This window comes from Miniopterus natalensis, chromosome 8 (assembly GCF_054644295.1).
Source record: "Miniopterus natalensis isolate mMinNat1 chromosome 8, mMinNat1.hap1, whole genome shotgun sequence".
NCBI classification, from domain to species: domain Eukaryota; kingdom Metazoa; phylum Chordata; class Mammalia; order Chiroptera; family Miniopteridae; genus Miniopterus; species Miniopterus natalensis.
Genome location: NC_142088.1, coordinates 14,473,382 through 14,492,591, shown reverse-complemented (window position 1 = coordinate 14,492,591; position 19,210 = coordinate 14,473,382). Strand labels below are relative to the sequence as shown.

General features: G+C 38.9%; 1 protein-coding gene across 1 annotated transcript in view; it reads right to left on the bottom strand.

Moving 5' to 3' along the window:
* BARD1 (BRCA1 associated RING domain 1) overlaps nucleotides 1-18,932 on the bottom strand; it is a 51,079-nt gene extending 32,147 nt beyond the window's left edge. Inside the window, exons 1-4 of the mRNA XM_087819605.1 lie at nucleotides 18,775-18,932; nucleotides 10,438-10,494; nucleotides 7,485-7,633; nucleotides 59-1,011 (exon numbers count right to left, since the gene is read on the bottom strand). Of these exons, the coding sequence (XP_087675731.1) occupies nucleotides 59-1,011; nucleotides 7,485-7,633; nucleotides 10,438-10,494; nucleotides 18,775-18,917 (1,302 nt within the window). The 5' untranslated portion in view covers nucleotides 18,918-18,932. The remainder of the gene's footprint in view (nucleotides 1-58; nucleotides 1,012-7,484; nucleotides 7,634-10,437; nucleotides 10,495-18,774) is intronic.
* Between the last annotated feature and the right edge of the window lie 278 nt (nucleotides 18,933-19,210).

Here is a 19,210-nt window from a genome sequence, read left to right as displayed (position 1 = left end):
AGAAACTGTTTTATGGTTAGTCTCATTCTGAAACTGTATTTCAAAGTAAGCTTAGTACCTTAATTGAAGCAACATGGAGCAAAGTCTCGCCCTTGTGATTTCTTTTCACAGTCGTAAGGTTACCCTGCGACAACTTCAAGGCCGAAGGGCTGGACAGCATTCGTCCGTAACTTGTATTATTCAGTGTAGAAGGTGGTGAACCTGGTGACGAGCTAAAGGACTCATCTAATATAGTTCTGGTTTTCCTCCTTAATGTGTCACCAACTTTAAGTTTGCTTGAAGGTGGCAAAGAAGAGCCAGGCAACGGGATGTTTTCTGAGAGCACTGTTGGCTTAACAAAATTTCCACTGGTGCTGGGAATGCTGCTTCTACATCTCTTAGAAACGGGACTGGAAAGTCTCCTGTGACGCCGACGTTTTCCATTATGACCTAAGGACATGGACTTCTCAGATGTAAGATCATTTTCACAGAGATTCTTCTCAGGAGTCATTACTTCATCCCTGCTCTCAATTTCTGGAGACTCTATTTGCTCAGCCAACGGTAAAGAGACTTCGGTTAAGTTTCCAAAACATTCATCTTCTGCTACAGAGCCACTTGCTAGTAAGTCTATTTCACCGTTTCTCTGAGGACTAGCAATAACAGATGGTTGGACACAGAAAGATACCAGCTTTTCCTTACATTTCTCTCTGGAGTCAAGTTCGCCATCTTTTTTGTCTGCCTCTAAATTCCATTCTTGGTTGATTTTAGTTAAAGTTTTCTTTTTCCCCTTTTTTCCATATCTTGTAGAAGCCTTTTTAGCCCTCGCAGAAACATCAACTGGAGGACTCGTAGAAACATATTCATACGTCGAGGCATTTTCATCATTTATCATTTGAGGCTGAGTTTGCACTGAAACTTTACTTACTACATATCTGACCTTCTTACTTCGAGGACTAAACCACATTTTTATTGAATTCTTCTTACTTTCTGCATGATTAAATAAACTTTTCCTGGATGTGTCTTCTTTAAAATCTGATAGAAAAAATAGAAAAGAAATCTGTTACATGAACCTAATCTCTCCCATCCTGAGCTCCCAAAGAATTTTGTTTATGGTTTTAAATACATCACCTTTTATTTGTGTACCTCTTTCTCTCGTCCTAGACTATGAACTCCATAAGCACAGATATTCAGTCATTTAACAAATATATACAGAATCCTACGTTAGGTCCGACAACATCCTAGGGACTGGACATACACCAGAGAACAAAAGAGAAAATGTATATTCCACTGGAGATGACCAGAATATGTGAATAAATAAGCAAAATACACAGTATGCTGGTGGTTATAAGAGCTATGAAGATATATTAACTAAATAAATAGGCAGATAGGGAATTTAATAAGCAGTAGTCCAAAAATTAAGACACTGATTGATGCTTATTTTTTAAAGATTTGAAAATCAATCAATATAATTCATGGTATCAACCAACTAAGGGAACACCCTGTGATTTTCTTAACAGATACTGAGACAAAAAAAAATCCAACAGCCGTTCATGATTTTTAAAAAGGTTGAGCAAATTAGAGATAGAAGGAACTTCGACCTGATGAAGAGCCATCCACAAAAATACACACAGCTAGTATCATGCTTATTGCTGAAAGACTGAATCTACTATTTTGATCCTATTACCTTCTTCCTATTATCAAGAACAAGGCAAAGATGTCTGCTTTCACCACTCCTATTTAACATCATACTGAAAGTCCTAGAAAGCACAAGGTAAGAAAAAAGTATGAAAGGCACACAGGTTGTAAAGGAAGACATAAAACTGCATCTACTCATAGTTGACTTAAGTGACTAGATAGACTGGATCCCAAAGATTCTTTTAAAAAAATTAGTAAAACTAACAAGTGACTTTAACAGGGTCATAGAATATAGGGTAAATATACCAACTTTATATTTCTTTATACTAACAACAAACAAAAGTACATAAAATATTTAAATATAAATCAAAATATGTGCAAGTTATGCTTGCTAAAAATTACAAAACATTTGTAAAAAAACCTATACAAATGTAAAGACATATCATGTTCATGAAATGAAGACTCAATACTGTTAAGATGTCAATTCTCCCCAATAGAATCTACAGACTATAACATAATTCCAGTGAAAATTCCAGTAGGATTTTTGGTAAAATAGACAAGCTAATTCTGAAATTCACATGGAAAAGCAAAAAAATATATAAATAGGAAGGCAGAAGACCCAGAATAGCAACCAAAATACTGAAGAACAAAGTTGGAGAACTCACACTACCCAATTTCAACTTACTTCAGACAAAATGAATCTAGGGGATTAGAGGTAATAGTCACAACTCTTTACGTACCATCTAATATAATCTCAAGCTATGTAAACCAAAACCTAATAAGAATGAGTGAACTATAACTACATTCTCAAATATACTCTTGAGCAAAAGCAGCAAGATACAAAGAGTACATAAAAACAGTTAATACTAATCTAACATGCTAAGTCAGAATAGTGAATATCCCAACATCCTTCTAATGTCCTAGCTAAATAGCACCTGGTCAACCAAGTGTTATTAGGACAGGATCATGAAAATCAGAACAGAATGAGGTATCCATTTACACAGAGACTTAATGTCTAAATTCAACAAGGTCTTCCCTCTGCAGTGATAAGTAGATTTCAAAACTAAGTCATTTTTGATATACTCTCAAGTCTAGAGGAAAGGTCAAAATGAAATGTTACCAGGATTAATTTTTAAGGAAGACTCAGGATTACGAAGACCTAAGGTTAATCCACTGGTAGTCTGTAAAAACGTGTATTTGATTTTTTTAAAATTTATTTTAAACAAAGATAAATTACATTTTCAACTAAAAAGTCAAATCCTGAAGTCCTCAATGCTTATAAAACTTAAAAAACGTAGAATTAGACATTTAACAAAAAATTAAGGCTTTAAGTAGTAGCAACACACTCAATTGACCAAAAAAACCTAAATCTAAGAAGACAACAAATTTCACTCAGGTGTACATGTTTCTTATCTGATAAATCAGTAAATGATTACAGCATACATTCATGCAATTAACAGGCACACAATAACTTCACTAGTCATCCAGTAATACTATATTTACTCAAGATTATTTTAACTGTGTATCTTGTCCTAACTAAGCAAGGACCACAACAACAAGCATGTTGTAAATTCTGGGTTTTACATGGCGTATCAAAGTTAAGATGACAAAAAGCAAAATCCCCACCACTGCTGAACATCAACCTTACTGTTAACAGCTACAACAGTTTGTACGGGTGAATGCTTCTAGCATGATAAATTATCATATTCATTTCATGAAGAAAAATACTGGTCCATCCTCTACACGATAAATTTCATAACGATGATATTTATTTAAAAGAATTTTATTCTCTGAATTTAAACATTTCAGAGTACTCCAAACTACCCTGGAACAGAGATGCACGTGTGCCAAGGACCTGCTCAGCCAAATTTATTCTTAAAAATTTAATAATAAACCATAGAAAAGAGAGGCAATTAGCAAATGTGATCCAGCTATCATTAATCTGCATCAAAGGATTGTAATGATGTACATTGTATGCCTTTCAAATTATCCTCTATTATAGGTTTCACAACAGAAGTTGAGGAATCTCGTTGACAAACTAGCCCCTTATTAAAAACCAAAGGGAAGTACTTTGCTACCATCTGTGCAACATTAACGCCTTCACTGAAGAATGATTATTTTGTAAGTTAAGAAGTATTCAGTTCTATCTAAATAAAATAAAAACACAGCTATTCAAATGCTCATCTTCATCATTATAAAAAAGTCACAGCATATATGAAACAGTATGTAATTTGCCACAGAAAGACCGGCCTCTCCTGAAACCAGAAAATAAAACTGTGATCCTATGAAAGCATCACCACAATTTTTTTTAATGTCACCAATACGAACATGTATTTCACAGAACCTGACCAGCACCTGTGAGGTCCAATTTAATATGAAGGGGCCAAGAGAAAATAAAAACTTTTAAATTTCACTACATTAGTAGAAAGCAGATTATGTTATAAAGAATAAGGTAAAATTATCCATAAATGATTGTCAGAAACATTTATGACACACAGTCTCTTCACTTTAAAATACACTGAACTGAGAAAAATCTATTCAAGTATTTAGAAGCTCATTATAGAAAGTATTACTGTAAATCAGGCTGCTTTATCTCCAGTATATACCATATACTGTGTCCAGGACTTGACAAGTTCTTCCTAACTACCCACCTCAATTACAGTGATTATATATTTCATAGTAAGTGCAAACAACAAGGTTCATTTGGAAGATAAATTGTGAACTAGAGGTTTTAAAAAAAAATAGAGAAAATGTGGGAGATGTCCAACCATTCCACCTAATTCACTTTCAACACTTGACCATTTAACCATAAGATCTCAGAGCTAGGCCTTAGAAATCACTTGATCTAATACTCTTATTTTATGAGGAGATCACTTCTAACTTCTGCATTATAATGGGGAATCAACCATTATTTGAACTGACTATTATTTCTCTCTACCTACTCACCTCATTCGCCTTATATCACTCTAAATACTTGCTAGATAAACTAACATAAAGGTACTACATAAAACATATTGAATAGATAACTATAAAGAAACACTCTTAAAAAAACTCAAATGCCCTTCAAGGTAGTTTGTTTTAAGGGACATTGGGAGAAACAATTGATGACAATGCAATTTACAATAAGTAGAAAAAGCTTTGCACCATGGAAATGAGATCTGGATTAGAAAATTGTATTTCAGAATTTATATTTCAGATAGCATTTATATATATCATCTTCTGTAAAAATAGCAAAGGAGAATGTTACCATTATTAAAGGAATTGTTGCAACTAAAACCTAAGAATTTGTTTTAAAATTGTTTTAATTATGTTTAGTCTCTGGGATACAAATGAAGTCTTAGCACTGCCAATTTTTCTCCAACTCAATTAAACAAACATAATAATGAACACCTATACTTCTAACAAAAGCAATGTGCTAAAAGTTAAAACCAAAAGCCAAGAAACTTACAATATGACCACCTGCTTAACCTAGGTCCTTGATTTCCTCATCTACAGAATATAGGGATTAAAGATAACCTTCCAGCTCCTAAAATTCTGATTATATATTATACAAACTGTGAAATTTCATCTTAAAGTAAGTGACATTAAGGCCAGCACTACTCAAGTCTGCTAAGGACTAAAGCAATTACTCACTATATAAAAAGAAAAATGAATACAAAAGGGGCTTAGGAAAATTAATCAGCATAATTCTCCCCCCAAACTCCACCTCTGCTCTTAGATGAAAAAGATGGCATACTAAAGGGCCTCAGATCCCACACAAAAACTGTTTCAAGCTCAGTAATTTCCCTAAATACCTTTTTAAATGATGAAATATTAAAGCATTTCTTAGCCATGGTCTACAAAATACGAAAACCACGACGACGATTCAAACATCACTAACCACAGCAAAATTCCTAGAGAAGTCGTCAATCTCATTCTTTGCACCCCCTGGTACTGCTCAGCAAGGGTTACTCTACTCCCCTTCTATCACCATTAAAAATGTGTGACATCACTGTTATGGGTTAAATTGTGTTCCTACTAAAATTCATATATAGAAGTCCAACCCACAGCACCTCGGAATGTGACCTTATTTGGAAACAGTCATTATGGATGTAATTAGTGAAAATGAGCAGAGTGGGACTCTGATACAGTATCACTGGCATCTTTTTAACAGAAATCTGTCCCAAACACACCTATAGGGAGAACATCATGAGAACATGAAGACCACCATCTACAAGCCAAGGAGAGAGGCCTGGGCCACATCCTACCCTCACAGACCCTGAAGGAACCCACCTTAGCAACATCTGGATTTCGGACGTTAGCCTGCAGAGCTATGAGATAAGCACTTCCTGTTTAAGTCCCCTAGCTCGTGGTGCGCTCTTTGCTACGGCAGCCCCAGCACGCTAACGTCACTGCAGTAGCCCTAAAAATCACTACACAGCAACTGAAGGATCAAATCAAAACATTAGGACAGACGCAAATCTCGGAGCAGCACCCAAATTTCAATGCTTGGCCAACACTCCTAACAGACCACACATCTTTAAGAATCTCATGACAACCACCTTCACAGAGACACGAACATTTTTCATATCGTATAATTAACTCAAGAGGCTCATTAATTCTACCCCTCCACCCCCATCACTGCCAAAGATGCACGGACTCTGATTAAGAACTAGTGTTTTAATCAATGTTGGGGGATCGGGGCACCCGACAGTACACTAATCTCTTTAGTTAGAAAATGAACACTATTAGCACAGTCTCTGAAAAGAAGGAAAAGAATACAGATGAACTTCATAATAAAACTTTTCCTCATTGTGCTCGTTAAGAGATTTACAACACAGCCTCTTTTTTCAAAAAGGTATTTTTAAAAAGGTGTATGTGTATAATTACATCTGAAAATCAGTAAAACTTCATCACTATAGCACATTTTATCATAAAAGAATGGAGTCTAATATAATAATCAGATTAACTAGATGAAGAAAACTTTTGGTAGGTAACTATGTTTTTAATTCTTCCTAAAAATACGGACTTGGTCAATAAGACTCAGAGTGTTTGCCTCATTTCTTTATTTTGTCCAATCACTTCACCATGAATAGTTGACAGTGACACATCACGTCAGAAAACTAAGATCAAAAGATGTTAACACAGAAATCCAGTCCTTTCATATGAGCCTTATCAATCATTCATGGCAACCTGCCAGTCAAGAACAGGTTCGCCTACAGAGACACGAGCTAAAATTACGTGATCTGGCCAATAAAAGGGCAATTTCAATAACTAATTATGAAGATTCAAAACACTTTACTTTCTTTCCACACCTAATTAGTTCTCAGCAGAAAGCACAATGGGAAGATACATAGTTAATACACAGAGTCTAAGAACAATTTGAAAAACATTAGCTCCCATTTAAAAAGAAAAAAAATGAATATTAGATTTTTGCTCTTTTGAAATGTGCTGGTCTAATTAATTCAGTCTAGAAAAGTGATCCATGGAAGAAGGTTATATTCTATCTTGTAAAAGTGTATTTTAGGGAGTTTAAGGACAAAATCACTATTCTATACATATTACACAGACATCATAAATGAAAAAGCAGGCAGCAGAAGTGGACTGACAATCAGAAGAAATGGGCTGTTTCCCCTGCTTCTGGTACTAACTACATATGTGACCTCAGACAAGATCACTTAACCTCTCTGGACCTTCATTTCTCATCTATAAAAAAGGGAGTCAGACTTAATTATCTCTAAGGTATCTGTAACTCAAAATAATTCCAAACGTTGTAAGTCTTAAAATCTGAAACGTGCCATTCAGAATTCCTGATAGCTCTTTTACACCCTTTATGTGATTAATATGAATTCATCAGTTATTTAACTGAGGGAGACAGTGCTATTTCTCACCTGAAAGCTCACCCTCATACAGCAAATTTCGAAGCTTACTGCAAAGCTGGATCATGTTGTCCAGTTGTCTGTTTATCTTCACATCTTGTATCCAGGCTGGGGTGTTGCACACTGGACATTCGGTTCCAATGCAGTCACTTACACAGTTACTGAAAAAGAATTAAAAATATATATGCAATTATCAATGCACTGAGCAGAATCTGAATTCTAAAAAATAAATATAAACAGTGTCTGAAGAGAAATAAACGAAGAAAAGGCTGTTCTAACAATGGACAATTATACAATATTTGTTAAAACTGTTTTTGAAAGAGTGTGATACACACATAAAATCTAAAGTTGCTCAGTAATTTGCAATGAAGAGACTACATAGCCAGACATTCATCTGTACAATTTTCCCCTGCAAATAAATCTGTAGCTTCTAAAGGGCAAGAGCACAGAGGGGGACATAAAAAACATATTTAGTACGTAATACATAACAGCCATGTCTTTCAACCTCCCCTATGCTAAACCTTAACACTGTGCTTCATGAAAATACCTGAAATTACCGCAAAGAGACTGGGAAGGTTACTTTTGTTTTGGGACGTGTCTAAAGGCTTTATAGTAGTTTTTGAGAAAAGATCTTTGGTTCTTTCGGGTACCTGTGTAACTGTAGATTCAATTAAATTACCTTGGATTATCTATCCAGGAGTTACAGTCTCATAATTAGAAGGGTTTTCCTAATTTTGGTGGTTACAAACCCTTTGCAAATCTGATGAAAAAATACACAAGTTCTTGTAAAAAATAAAAAGGGGGGTGGGGGTGGGGGAGGGATCATAATCTCCCCTGAAGCCTATCTGTGAATTCCAAAATAAGAAACCTATAAATCCACTCCTTCCTTAGCCTCATCAGACAGGCTCTAGCAGGACTGGGTAATGTAACAGTCGTAAAAGCCTCATCTCCCCCAAACACTACGTTCTTTTTCAGGTGACCCACTCATTGGTAGGCACAGAAGATTCTTACAATATGAGCTCCCTTCAGAAAAACCCTGAGGCATTTCTTATATTTGTATCCCTAGATCTTAGCATGATTCCTGAATCAAAGTAACTCACTAAATGTTGTAAAGTGAATCTATAAACATACTGCAGCTGGAAGAGACCATCCAGATCACTGGATTCAATAAATGTAAAATTTCTTTAGCAAAGAAATGAACTTCTTTGAGTTTGTTTGCTCGTAGTTAAGAACTCTTAACTTGAAACCTCAACACATAAAGTAGGTAAACTGATTCCTCAGGAGACCTTAATGCAGAGTAACAGGAAGCCACTGAAGGATTCTAAGGTAGGTAATGGTATAGATGTGATTTACATTTTTAAAAGATCACTGACAAGTAGGAGAGGGGACCACTTATGAACTTATCACAATAGGCTTTGGAGAGATAATATGATGATGGCTTGGACCAAAGTGTGAACAGTAGTCAGTACAGAGAAAAGTGAGAAAATTCAAGATTGAGGGCACATTTTGAGGTGGAATTGACAGACCTTACCGATGTGGGATAAGGGAGAAAAAGAGGAATCAGGTAGGGCTATGGTCTCTGCCTTGACCAACCCTGCAGTCCGCAGCACCACTTACTAGTGTGAAGACCACTGAGGCAGGGAGGGGTTGCAGGGGATGATGGTGAATGGATCTGCTCTGACTACATCAAAGTGAAACCCTTTCACCCTCCAAATGGAGGTACCAGGTAGGTGATAGGTACTGCTTCCTACCCCATCCTCCTGCCGGATATGCCCCGTATAACAGATCCAAGTTTCTAGAAGCAAAATTGGGACCCTGAGCATAGCTGCCTCCTACACATCTCCAGTCCACTGAAGTCACACAGTAAATTATTTTCATATGTGCTTAAACTTCATAATGCGGTTTGCTCAGGCCAGTTAGTTTCACAGACATCACTGGAAATAATTAAAAGATTGATTCAAAGGAGGCTCTATTAACCCTGATCAAAGACAGTTAAACTAAGGCATTCAGTCTTTAAATGGGTTTCTCCTGAATAAGAAACAGGATAAGAAGAAAATGTAATATTATAACCTATAAGCCAGGGCTTTCATATTATAACATGGATATAATTTCACAATAACTGCTAGGACTTGAATTGTGTCCCCCAGAAGTTTTACCTTCAGTCAGTGCCTGCAAATGTGATCTAATTTGAAATAGGGTCTTTGCAGATATTCATGTTAAGATGAGATCATCAGGGTGAGAGCCCTGATGCAACAGAACAGGTATACTTATAAAACGGGGAGATTTGGACACAGAGACAAACAAGCATACCTGAGAGAATGCCATGTAAACATGAAGGCTAAGAACAGAGGGATGTATCCACAAGCCAAGGATGTCACACACTGCCAGACGCCAAAGCTTCTCACCAGAAAGCAGGAAGGAAGCGTGGACAGGTTCTCCCTCATAGCCCTCAGAGGAACTAACCCTGCTAATACCTTGCTCTGGGACTTCAGGCCTCCAGAAGGGAGAGACAATACATTTCTGTTGTTCTAAGCCACCCAGTTTTTGGTACTTCGTTATGGCAGCCATAGGAAACTAACACAATTACTATAAGTAGACTTTTATAATTTGAAAAGTCTAAATTCAAAACTAACTGGAAGAAAAAAAGAGACGTATTTGAATTATATAACAGATATTAATCTTCCCCCAAGTTTAGCAAAGCTGCTTATTAAACTTTATAACTTTGCTAAAGTCATCCTCTTTGAGCTTTGATTTCTTTCTTATAAATTAAGACAGTTATAAGGGTCAAAATGAGATAATGTATAATAAGTTACTTTGAAGTCTAAGACAGTTACACAAACATAAGAAATATCATCATAAATATGAATACATGACTGCTACTAGTAAAAAACAGTTGCTACATATAGATGTATAACTACATATGTAACATATAATATATAATATGTATCACGCCATAACTACTTACCTACAGAAGATGTGCTCACATCTTCCTAAACACACAGGCTCCCTCAGAATATTAGTGCTGTTTGAAGAAAGGTAAACAATCAAGGCTTAGTCACTGATAAACATTTCATACCCAACATTTCATAAATCCAAGGCCCAACACTATTATATTTGTCTTTTCTCAAAGCAGAGGATATTAAGGATGTATTCATCCTGGTTAAATATTATATAACATACCTGTTGAATTCAAATACCAACTACCAAAATTCAGTACAAATTGTGACACTTTTTAATAACATGTACTGCGAAGTCATAGAAACAAGTAGCTTTGTTCTAACATCTCCAAACCTCTCCCAACAGGCAAAACCAATCACTGGCTGCTGCTTTCAATTACTATGATACATCTTCACCTAATGATTCAAAGAGTCAATTATAAATCTGAAAATTAGACCCACAGTTTAATGACCATATAATGTACCATCCAAATGAGAGCACTTCTGAGAGTCAAGAAGTGTAACAACTGGACAGGATGCTGGGCCCCCAGGTCTAATCAGGACTATCCCAAGAAGATCAGGACATCTGATCACCTAACCAATAAGAATTCAATGTTCCCATAAGAAAACACTGGTTCCTTGCTCTTGTTAAGCAGCCACCTATTTTTCATAGGTGCCTTGTCAAAAACACAGCCATTCTTTCAGGTCACAGGAAGTCAACTGTTTTGTTCTTAAGCAAGTGAAAATAGGAATCATCAGGCAGACAATCAATCTGCAGACTGAATGAGATTTGTGGCATTGGGGTAAGTGAGACAGAAACACAATTATTTCCAATGCTGTCCATCAAAGTACCTGGCATAGTTGATAATCCTAAGGTAATGGTACTTACTAATAAACACACAGGAAGTCATTATATTCAGAGGGCATAATGTAGCAAAAGCAAACAGAAGTCAAGTTTTTAAAGGATGAACATGTTTTTGTGTGCTTGGTTTATTACACTAATCCTAGGGCCTTTAGGTGTTTACACCCTTATTATCCAATTACTTCTGTACACATACCAATAAATAATTTTAACACATTTCTTATAAGATCAAAAGTATCACACTGCATATTTTAATAGATATGAATTTAAAGTGAAATTGAGCTTTCAGAAAGAGTGCTAAAAACAGAGTATGTACCCACAATGTTATTCTCAAGTTACCAAAAATGGTGTTTACTGACATTATGAAACCCATTACTTTGTAAATTGATTTTAGAGAGGGAGGAACAGAGGGAGAGAGAGAGAAACATCGATGTGAGAGACACTGATCCATTGTCTCCCATACAGACAGGCCCTGGACCAGGATCGAACCAGAAACTTAGGCATGTGCCCTCACCAGGAATTGAACCCATGACCTTCAGGTGAACAGGACGATGCTCCAACCAGTTCTTTCCGAGTCCTTAGTTTCTTAATAACCAGTCTTGAATCATATCCCAAAAGACAGATTTTGGGGGTGGCAAGACTTTGGTACCCCTCACAACCTTCCTATCACTGCTCACCAAAACCCCGTGCTCTCATCAGGACAGTGTCTGTAACATTTCTCAAGTACCCTAGGTCCAACTCTAAGCCCACACTTCTCAGACTGTTCTCCCCCACCTAGAACACACCTCCTCCTCCCCCAAAACTATTCAGGCCTGCCACTTTATCCAAATACTGTCCAGGATGACGTAATAAAAATGTCACTAAACAAAGCAGCATAAGAATCTTTGGGTGTTAGTGTCCATGCCATCGCTTCCGGTAAATCTGTACCCTGCAGAAATGTAAAGAAAACTTAAACAAAAATCTTAACTTCCAGAGCAGGAAGTCTTTTTAAAAGGGAGGGTTTATTAGGCCATTGCTAGCAAAAACGGAAGACAGGTCTTGGGGCATGGAGACAGACATGTACATCCTCTAGAGTTTTGCAAGCAATTTTATACATTAAGTAGACAAGGGAAAGATGTGAGCTGCTCTGATAGAATTTACTTTAGCTATAGACAAAGGGGGCGTGAGAAGGTGAAATGGGGCTAGCCCTGGGATAGGGTAACAGAGTCCTTAAAGCTACGTGTAAACAAGCCACAAGACGTGTAAACAAGTCCTGGGGTCAGCCGTGCCTGCTATTCTTTTTGGATAATCTTGGATATAGCCCCTAGAAATTAATTTAATGATTCCAACTACACTATGGAAGGTGAGCAGTCTTTTGTTGGTTTTGCACTGCAGTTAACTGATGAACCCCTTTTTGTCTCTTCCTTCCTCCCTCTGGTTAGTCTGCTGTAATTTAACAGGATTTTCTCCTGTGGACACAAGGCTGAATGCATTACACTCTTTCCTAAGGGGCTTATAATCTAGCTGGGTAGTTTTATAAGCCTAGTTACTATATATATGACTTAAAAGAAGTATAAAATGTTCTGAAGTTCCAGAGAAATGGCATCTAGTTGAAAACAATATCTTTTGTATTTTATCTGCCTGATTGTTTGTTTGTTTGTTTGAAAGTAGATTGTAGCCCTACAGACAAGAGATCATGACTTTCATTTTTTTCTGAGCTTCCCCAACACACTATTACCTACCTAGCATGGTGCTATATCAACAGCAGGATTTCAATAAATCCTTACTGAAAAAACCAAATAGAAGAGTACACGCAAAAACACATATATAGTAACAATTCTATTTGGTCCTTCCCTATTTTCTGTTTAATATACATACATATTAGAAAGAAAAAATCGAGAGGAATAAGAAAAGGAATCTGCATGGTAATAGGATTTCTGTATCTTGAAAATTCCCATTGCAGCCACACTTCTGTTACTTTACATGTGGTTGATTTGGAAAGATCGGTGCAGTCAGAGGATTATAATTTAGGGAAGAGCTAAGTAGTAAGAACTACTTTTTTTTAAAAAAAGGCCCTATTGATATAAAATTTTCTTTGCAAAGAAAAAAAAGAAAGTAAATTCAGTTGAGATTACAAGGCAGATCTATTTCTTAACAGCTCCCTAGGCTTCCATTATATATCAACTACTATTAAATATTAGACAAGATAGCTAGCACAGTATTCTTACATGTAAGAAAATCTCCAAGGTATTTTTAAATGTGGAACACATACTTAACACCAAAATGCACAGGCTCTCCAAACCAATTAAACACTTCTCTATGTTTATCTTCACGAGAATGAAGAAATGTTAACAAGTAAGGGATATGGATGACATAGAAGCATCCTATTTTTTGTATAGCTATTTTATATGCCATATTCAAGAAAATCACATGGGAAAAATAAGAAGTCATGTCTAATTGTTTAGTGTCAATAACTACTGAATCAATGAGTCAAATATCCCAAAAGTGAAATGGACACTAGAACTCTATTAATGACCAATCATAACAGAATCTCCCGTGTGAGGTGAGACAGGCAGGTAAGCCACAGAGTCCTGTGTGTGCCCAACTGAAACAGTTTTGGTTATTTTGTCTTCTATTCCCTTTTTCCAAAGTAAAACGGCATCTAGGTAACTGCTGGACTTCATGCCTACCACCACCTATGTTCGAATATTGAGTTTCAAGGCTCGGACCTAAGCATAGCTCTGTATCTTCTCTTCCCTGCTCACTTCCAGAAGAACGCCTTCCATTACCACCTACAGGCAATGTCTCAAATTTGTACTTCCAGCCTGAAAGCTCTCCTCTGGGCCTCAGATCTAGAGACCAAAAACTTCATTTGTAAGACCCTCCCCTATGCTATGGGTGCTCAGTGTGTTTGGTAAGTTTCTCTGGTAGTCACAAGCCCTATATAACACCAGGTATGTGTAGGACTGTAATGGGATTGTTCACGCTGTGGTTTCAGCTCAAAATCCCAGGGGGAAAGACCTGAACCTTCTATACCTGCCTGCCCTTAGTCATGTTTACTATGGGTAATTAACCCCAGAATCTTAGGGGGGCATTCTTGGTGATTCAAGTGGATTAACCAGGTCCTTCTAGTATGTCCAATTTCAAAGGCCCATTAAATGGGATCCTAACTTAATTCTTTCATGCGTCAATTTAACAAACGCTAAGAAGCTATGGGTCCAACACTGTGGCTGCAAATGTGAATCTGTCCTGATGAAATGTGTAGTATAACTGAAGACAGGCATCAACCGAAGAATCAAATGCCACGTAAGTAAACAAATCCCACAATTTGGAGGGCTACATGATATATACCGAAAACCAATGATTTGTGCCCTTTTCTGTATCTATGTTAACCTCAATAAAAAATTTTAAATAGCACTCAGTAGACACTAATAATTATGGAGTCTGTGAACTGGATGGAGGGAGCCTTAAAAATCAATTAGTCCACTTTGCTCATTTTTATAGAGGAGGACATTTGTCTCAGGAAAGCTACACAAATTGCTCTCCTTGGAAGTAACTACAGGCGTATCTCAGATATACTGCAGGTTTGGTTCCAGACCACCACAATAAACCAAGTGTCACAATAAAGCAAGTCCTAATCGTTTTGCTGGTGAGGGGGTCTTGCCTTCAGTTTGTAAAAAATGCAATCGGAGGTATGCCTCCATCTGAGCCAACTGAATAGTCTGTTAGGCTACTAATCACTCTATGATTTGACCCTGCCTTAATTCTCTACCTACCTGACTCACTCCACCTTTATTCTAGAATATTTTTTAGCATATTATTTGCTAATAATTCCCCACCTGGCTCCATTTTAATAAAAATCTACCCAAAGCCCAATTTAAAAGCCCGTGAAGCTTTCCTCCACTGGCTCCACCCTAGTACTCTTCTTTGCATTCCCTTGGCCTTCACTGTAATTTACCCTGAACTGTGTACACATTTTATCGCTTAGAATTAAGTATATGCTCCTTAAGGATAGGGAATGTCTCACCATATCCCCACCAACAGTGCCTCAGTGACTGCTTATTACCCTGATGAACAACTAGCTCCAGAACAAACCAAAAGGAGCGATCATCTCATGTAAGGATCACTGGCCTATATGAATGCCTCTGAACATTGGAAACTCCCAAAGAAAGGCAAAAGTTGACTGCTGAAGTCAAGAAATCTATCCTTTATTTTACAAACGTTCATAGAGCACTTAGAATGTAACAGACATTGTTCCATGTAGCTCAAAAATATTAATTCATTTAATTCCCACAACAACCTCATATGGTACAAACTACTAATAATTCATTTTGCAGATGAAGAAAAAGCAGCATACAAAGATGAATTAATCTGCTCAAAATCACTGAGTAAGGATTTGAGCCAGGGTCCAAAATCCATGCTCTTAACCACTAAGCTAGACTGCCTCAAAACTTGATCACTTTTTAAAAGACAAGAGATAATTCAGAAAAATACAATCACCTATTCTGAAAACGGCAAGATTACTTTTTGACTTTTTACTAAAAGATGATTTGAAAGGTGCTAGAACTCCAAGTTACAATTGTCTTGGATGACAACCTTCCCCCACAATAAATTGTTGAGGTACCTAATTATTTCAACTCCCAAAGTGGTATCATATGACACCTCAGCTTCACACTGCAGCTCCTGCTATCATTTCCTGCTTCCTTTAGGAACACATCATTACTCTCCTTTCTACCAGCCTCTCACATGATTTGGTCTTCCTGTCTCATTTTTCCAAATCTTTAAATAGTCTCTATCTGGTTGTGAGGCTTGGACCTATCTCAAATGTCACATGTGGCCTCTTGAACAATTTCATCAGTTCACCTTGGAGCAGTACTTATGCTAAAGGTCAAGAAAGAATGCCCTGTAATGCAGCTAATCCCCCCTCACCTGCAAGTAATGCTTGCTGTAAAATCACTAGCCCTCTGGGTAGAGCTTGAAACTCTGTAAAAGGACATACATACTGACACACGATTTCTAATAACATGACGTGCTTTGAACGATGGGTAGCAAAAGCAAGAAGCAGACCATCCTGAGCTGCTCCTTTCCAGCAATGATGCCAGGCAGCTACTAGGCAAAGGCAGAGGTGAAAAGAATGGTGTTTTCCCCCTATGGTTAAGGAGCACCCGGTCATGCTGTATTCACTACAGGCAGTGCAAAACATGCAGAGATACCAGGAGCGGAATGCAAAATCATCTTATTATTAAACCCATGTGGTATAAAATTTTACACCAACAAGGATTTTTAAACAAGACATTTTACCAGTTATAACAGAGGTTGGCAAAGTATTGCCTAAGTGCCAAATTAAGCCAAGAGGCTGTTTTTGTATAGCCCTTGAGCTAAAAATGTTGTTTAGGTTAAGAATTGTAAAAAAACCAAAAATATAAGAAAAGAGACTGTTTGTGGCCAGCAAAGCCTAACATATTTACTGTATGGCCCTTTACAAAAAATGTGTGCAGAGCCCTATGTTAAAATCTGCATTTAAAGAAACAGTTGAGATTTAGTTAATCTATTAGTGGTTCACATATTCGTGTGGTTGTTTTTAAATCACTGGAGTTCAACATCATTCTCCAGCTAAGGGATAAGTTGTATTCAAAGTCCAGACCTAACTACTGACATCTACTTTCAGTCCTATATGGCTCTTATTGTCTGCTCACTTCAGTAGGAAACTGGGAAAATATTTGCTAGAGGATAAAAAGTGAAACTGGCTTTATTAGATTTCAGGGCAACCTAGAGATTACTCATATAAATCACCTATCTTGTTTCCTCCAAACTACTCAGCAAGCAGACTATGATTTTTTTATATTTTTATAAGACATCTATTAATTATCACTTATTCTATGACAACTACTATATACATTTTACATGTGTAATTTCATTTAGGTTCTTCACTCCCATAGAATTTTATCTTCATAAAGGTTGGAGTTTTCCCCCCACTTTGTTCACTAATGAATCTCAAATGCCTAGAATCGTGCCTGGCATTTTGAAGGTGCTCAATAATATTTTTAATAATCATTAATGAGCACTAGCATCACTCAGATGAGGAAACTGACGCACAGAGAAGTTGAAAGACTTGGGCCATTCAGTAGCGTCAAAGCTGGAACCTGAAATCAGACAACTGACAGTACGGTGCAAGTGAAGCACTGAGCTGCTGCCCTAGTGTCTCCCGTACAGAAATGTACCATCCAAACGTCTAACTTTCGTTGAACTGACTTTTTGTGCGTGACAATTGCTCCTATTATAGCAACTAGCAGAGCCAGTTCTAAATTTCTGATTCTCAGATGGATGACTCCTGTGCTATAGGAAAACACACATAACCCAGAATGTCTTCAGGTGCTCATTCCAGCAAAACTGCCACTTTTCTTAGGAGTACAATGATGTCATTTTTGTCATAGGTTTTAAAGTTTTTATAAAACAAAATATCAATGCAAAACTGTGACAATAAAGTCCTTTTCATTTTTAAAGGAAAAGCTGCTATGTTACTTATACTTTATGTATAACTAAGTTCCGCAAGTTGGAAATCAGAGGCAAAAAAATCAAAACAGTCCAAAAAGAAAATATGGTCGAGGCAGCTACAAGGAGAGAATCCCTGCCAAACAGTGATACTCGTGCAGAAATCCCGAGCTGTGCACAGAGTAGGTGCTCAATAAATGCTTTTGGACGAAATGAAAAGTGAGAAAAGCCCTTCCTGGGTTTTATAAACCTTCTTGGTTTCTATACTAGGAAGAGCTACTGGAAAAGCAGAAGCAAGGAGTATCAGTCATGAAAATGATGTCTTAAGATGGCATGAAAATTCTGGACTCGGGGGACTTTAAATGGTTTAACAGCATGAAGGAAAATAAGCAGCCAAACACGGTAAGCAAGCATCTCTAAGAGGTGGAACCCCAAGCCAGTCTTTCGATCAAACCAAGGAAATGAGAAACTGAATGAGAAATAGAATGTCGGTGCTCATCACACTGCCGTCTCCAACCTTCCTTCAACAAGGGTCCCCCAAAACTCCCCCTCTCCCCCCCAAAAGCTGCTACAAGGTCCAAGAGGCCGGTCAGCAAGGAGTGGCAGCTGCTTCCCCCTCGCGCAAGCTTCGGAAGCTGGCGGGTGGCGGAGACCAGGGGCCCAGTGAGAAGTGCAGACGCCTTAGCCCCACCCCCGCTCCCCAGATTCAAACCCGGGGCGGGCTCAGGAGCCGCCCGGTCAGCCGCGCTCCCGCGCTCCCCGGCCCGCCAAAGTTCCTGAACTACCCTGAGTCGGGTTTGCTGCAAACAAAACCAACCGAAAAAAGGCGGCTAGAAAGCCACCCGGAAATGTGAACGGGGGCGGGGAGGGGTCACTCACTCCAGACCCGGGACAGGGACAACGCCGCCCGCCGCCCGGCCGCGGACCGCAATGGCCCGAGGAACGCGGGGCTCTGAGAAGGTCCCCGCCCCCAGGCCCGGGAGAGCCGGGCCCGCCGCCGCCCCGCCGCCGCCCCCTCGAGGCTCATCTTTACCAACGCGAGCAGCGCAGCAGCTTCTCCAGCCGGCCGAGCGCGGCGCGGCTGTGGGCCCAGGCCCCGCCGGCCGCCGGCCCCATGGCGGGCGCCGCGCGGGGCTCGTTCCCGGAGCGCAGCCTCAGGTGCCGGTTCCCCGACATCGCCCCGCCTTCGCGGAGAAGGCTCCCGGCAGAGCGGGATGCCGGGCGGACGCGGACACGGACACGGATCCAGACGCCGCAGCTCAGCGACGCGACCCCGGCCCGGGCTCTGCCCCGGCGCGTCCCGAGTCTGGGCGGGCCGGACGCCTGGGGGGCGGGGCCGGGCCCTGAAACCCGCCAAAACCCCGGCGCGCGGGACGCGGGGGCGGGGCAGCGAGCGCACGCCCGGGCTCGGGGGCGGGGCCTCGGCCGAGAGGGCGGGCCCAGGGGCAGCCCCGCCCCCTTCGCGGAGG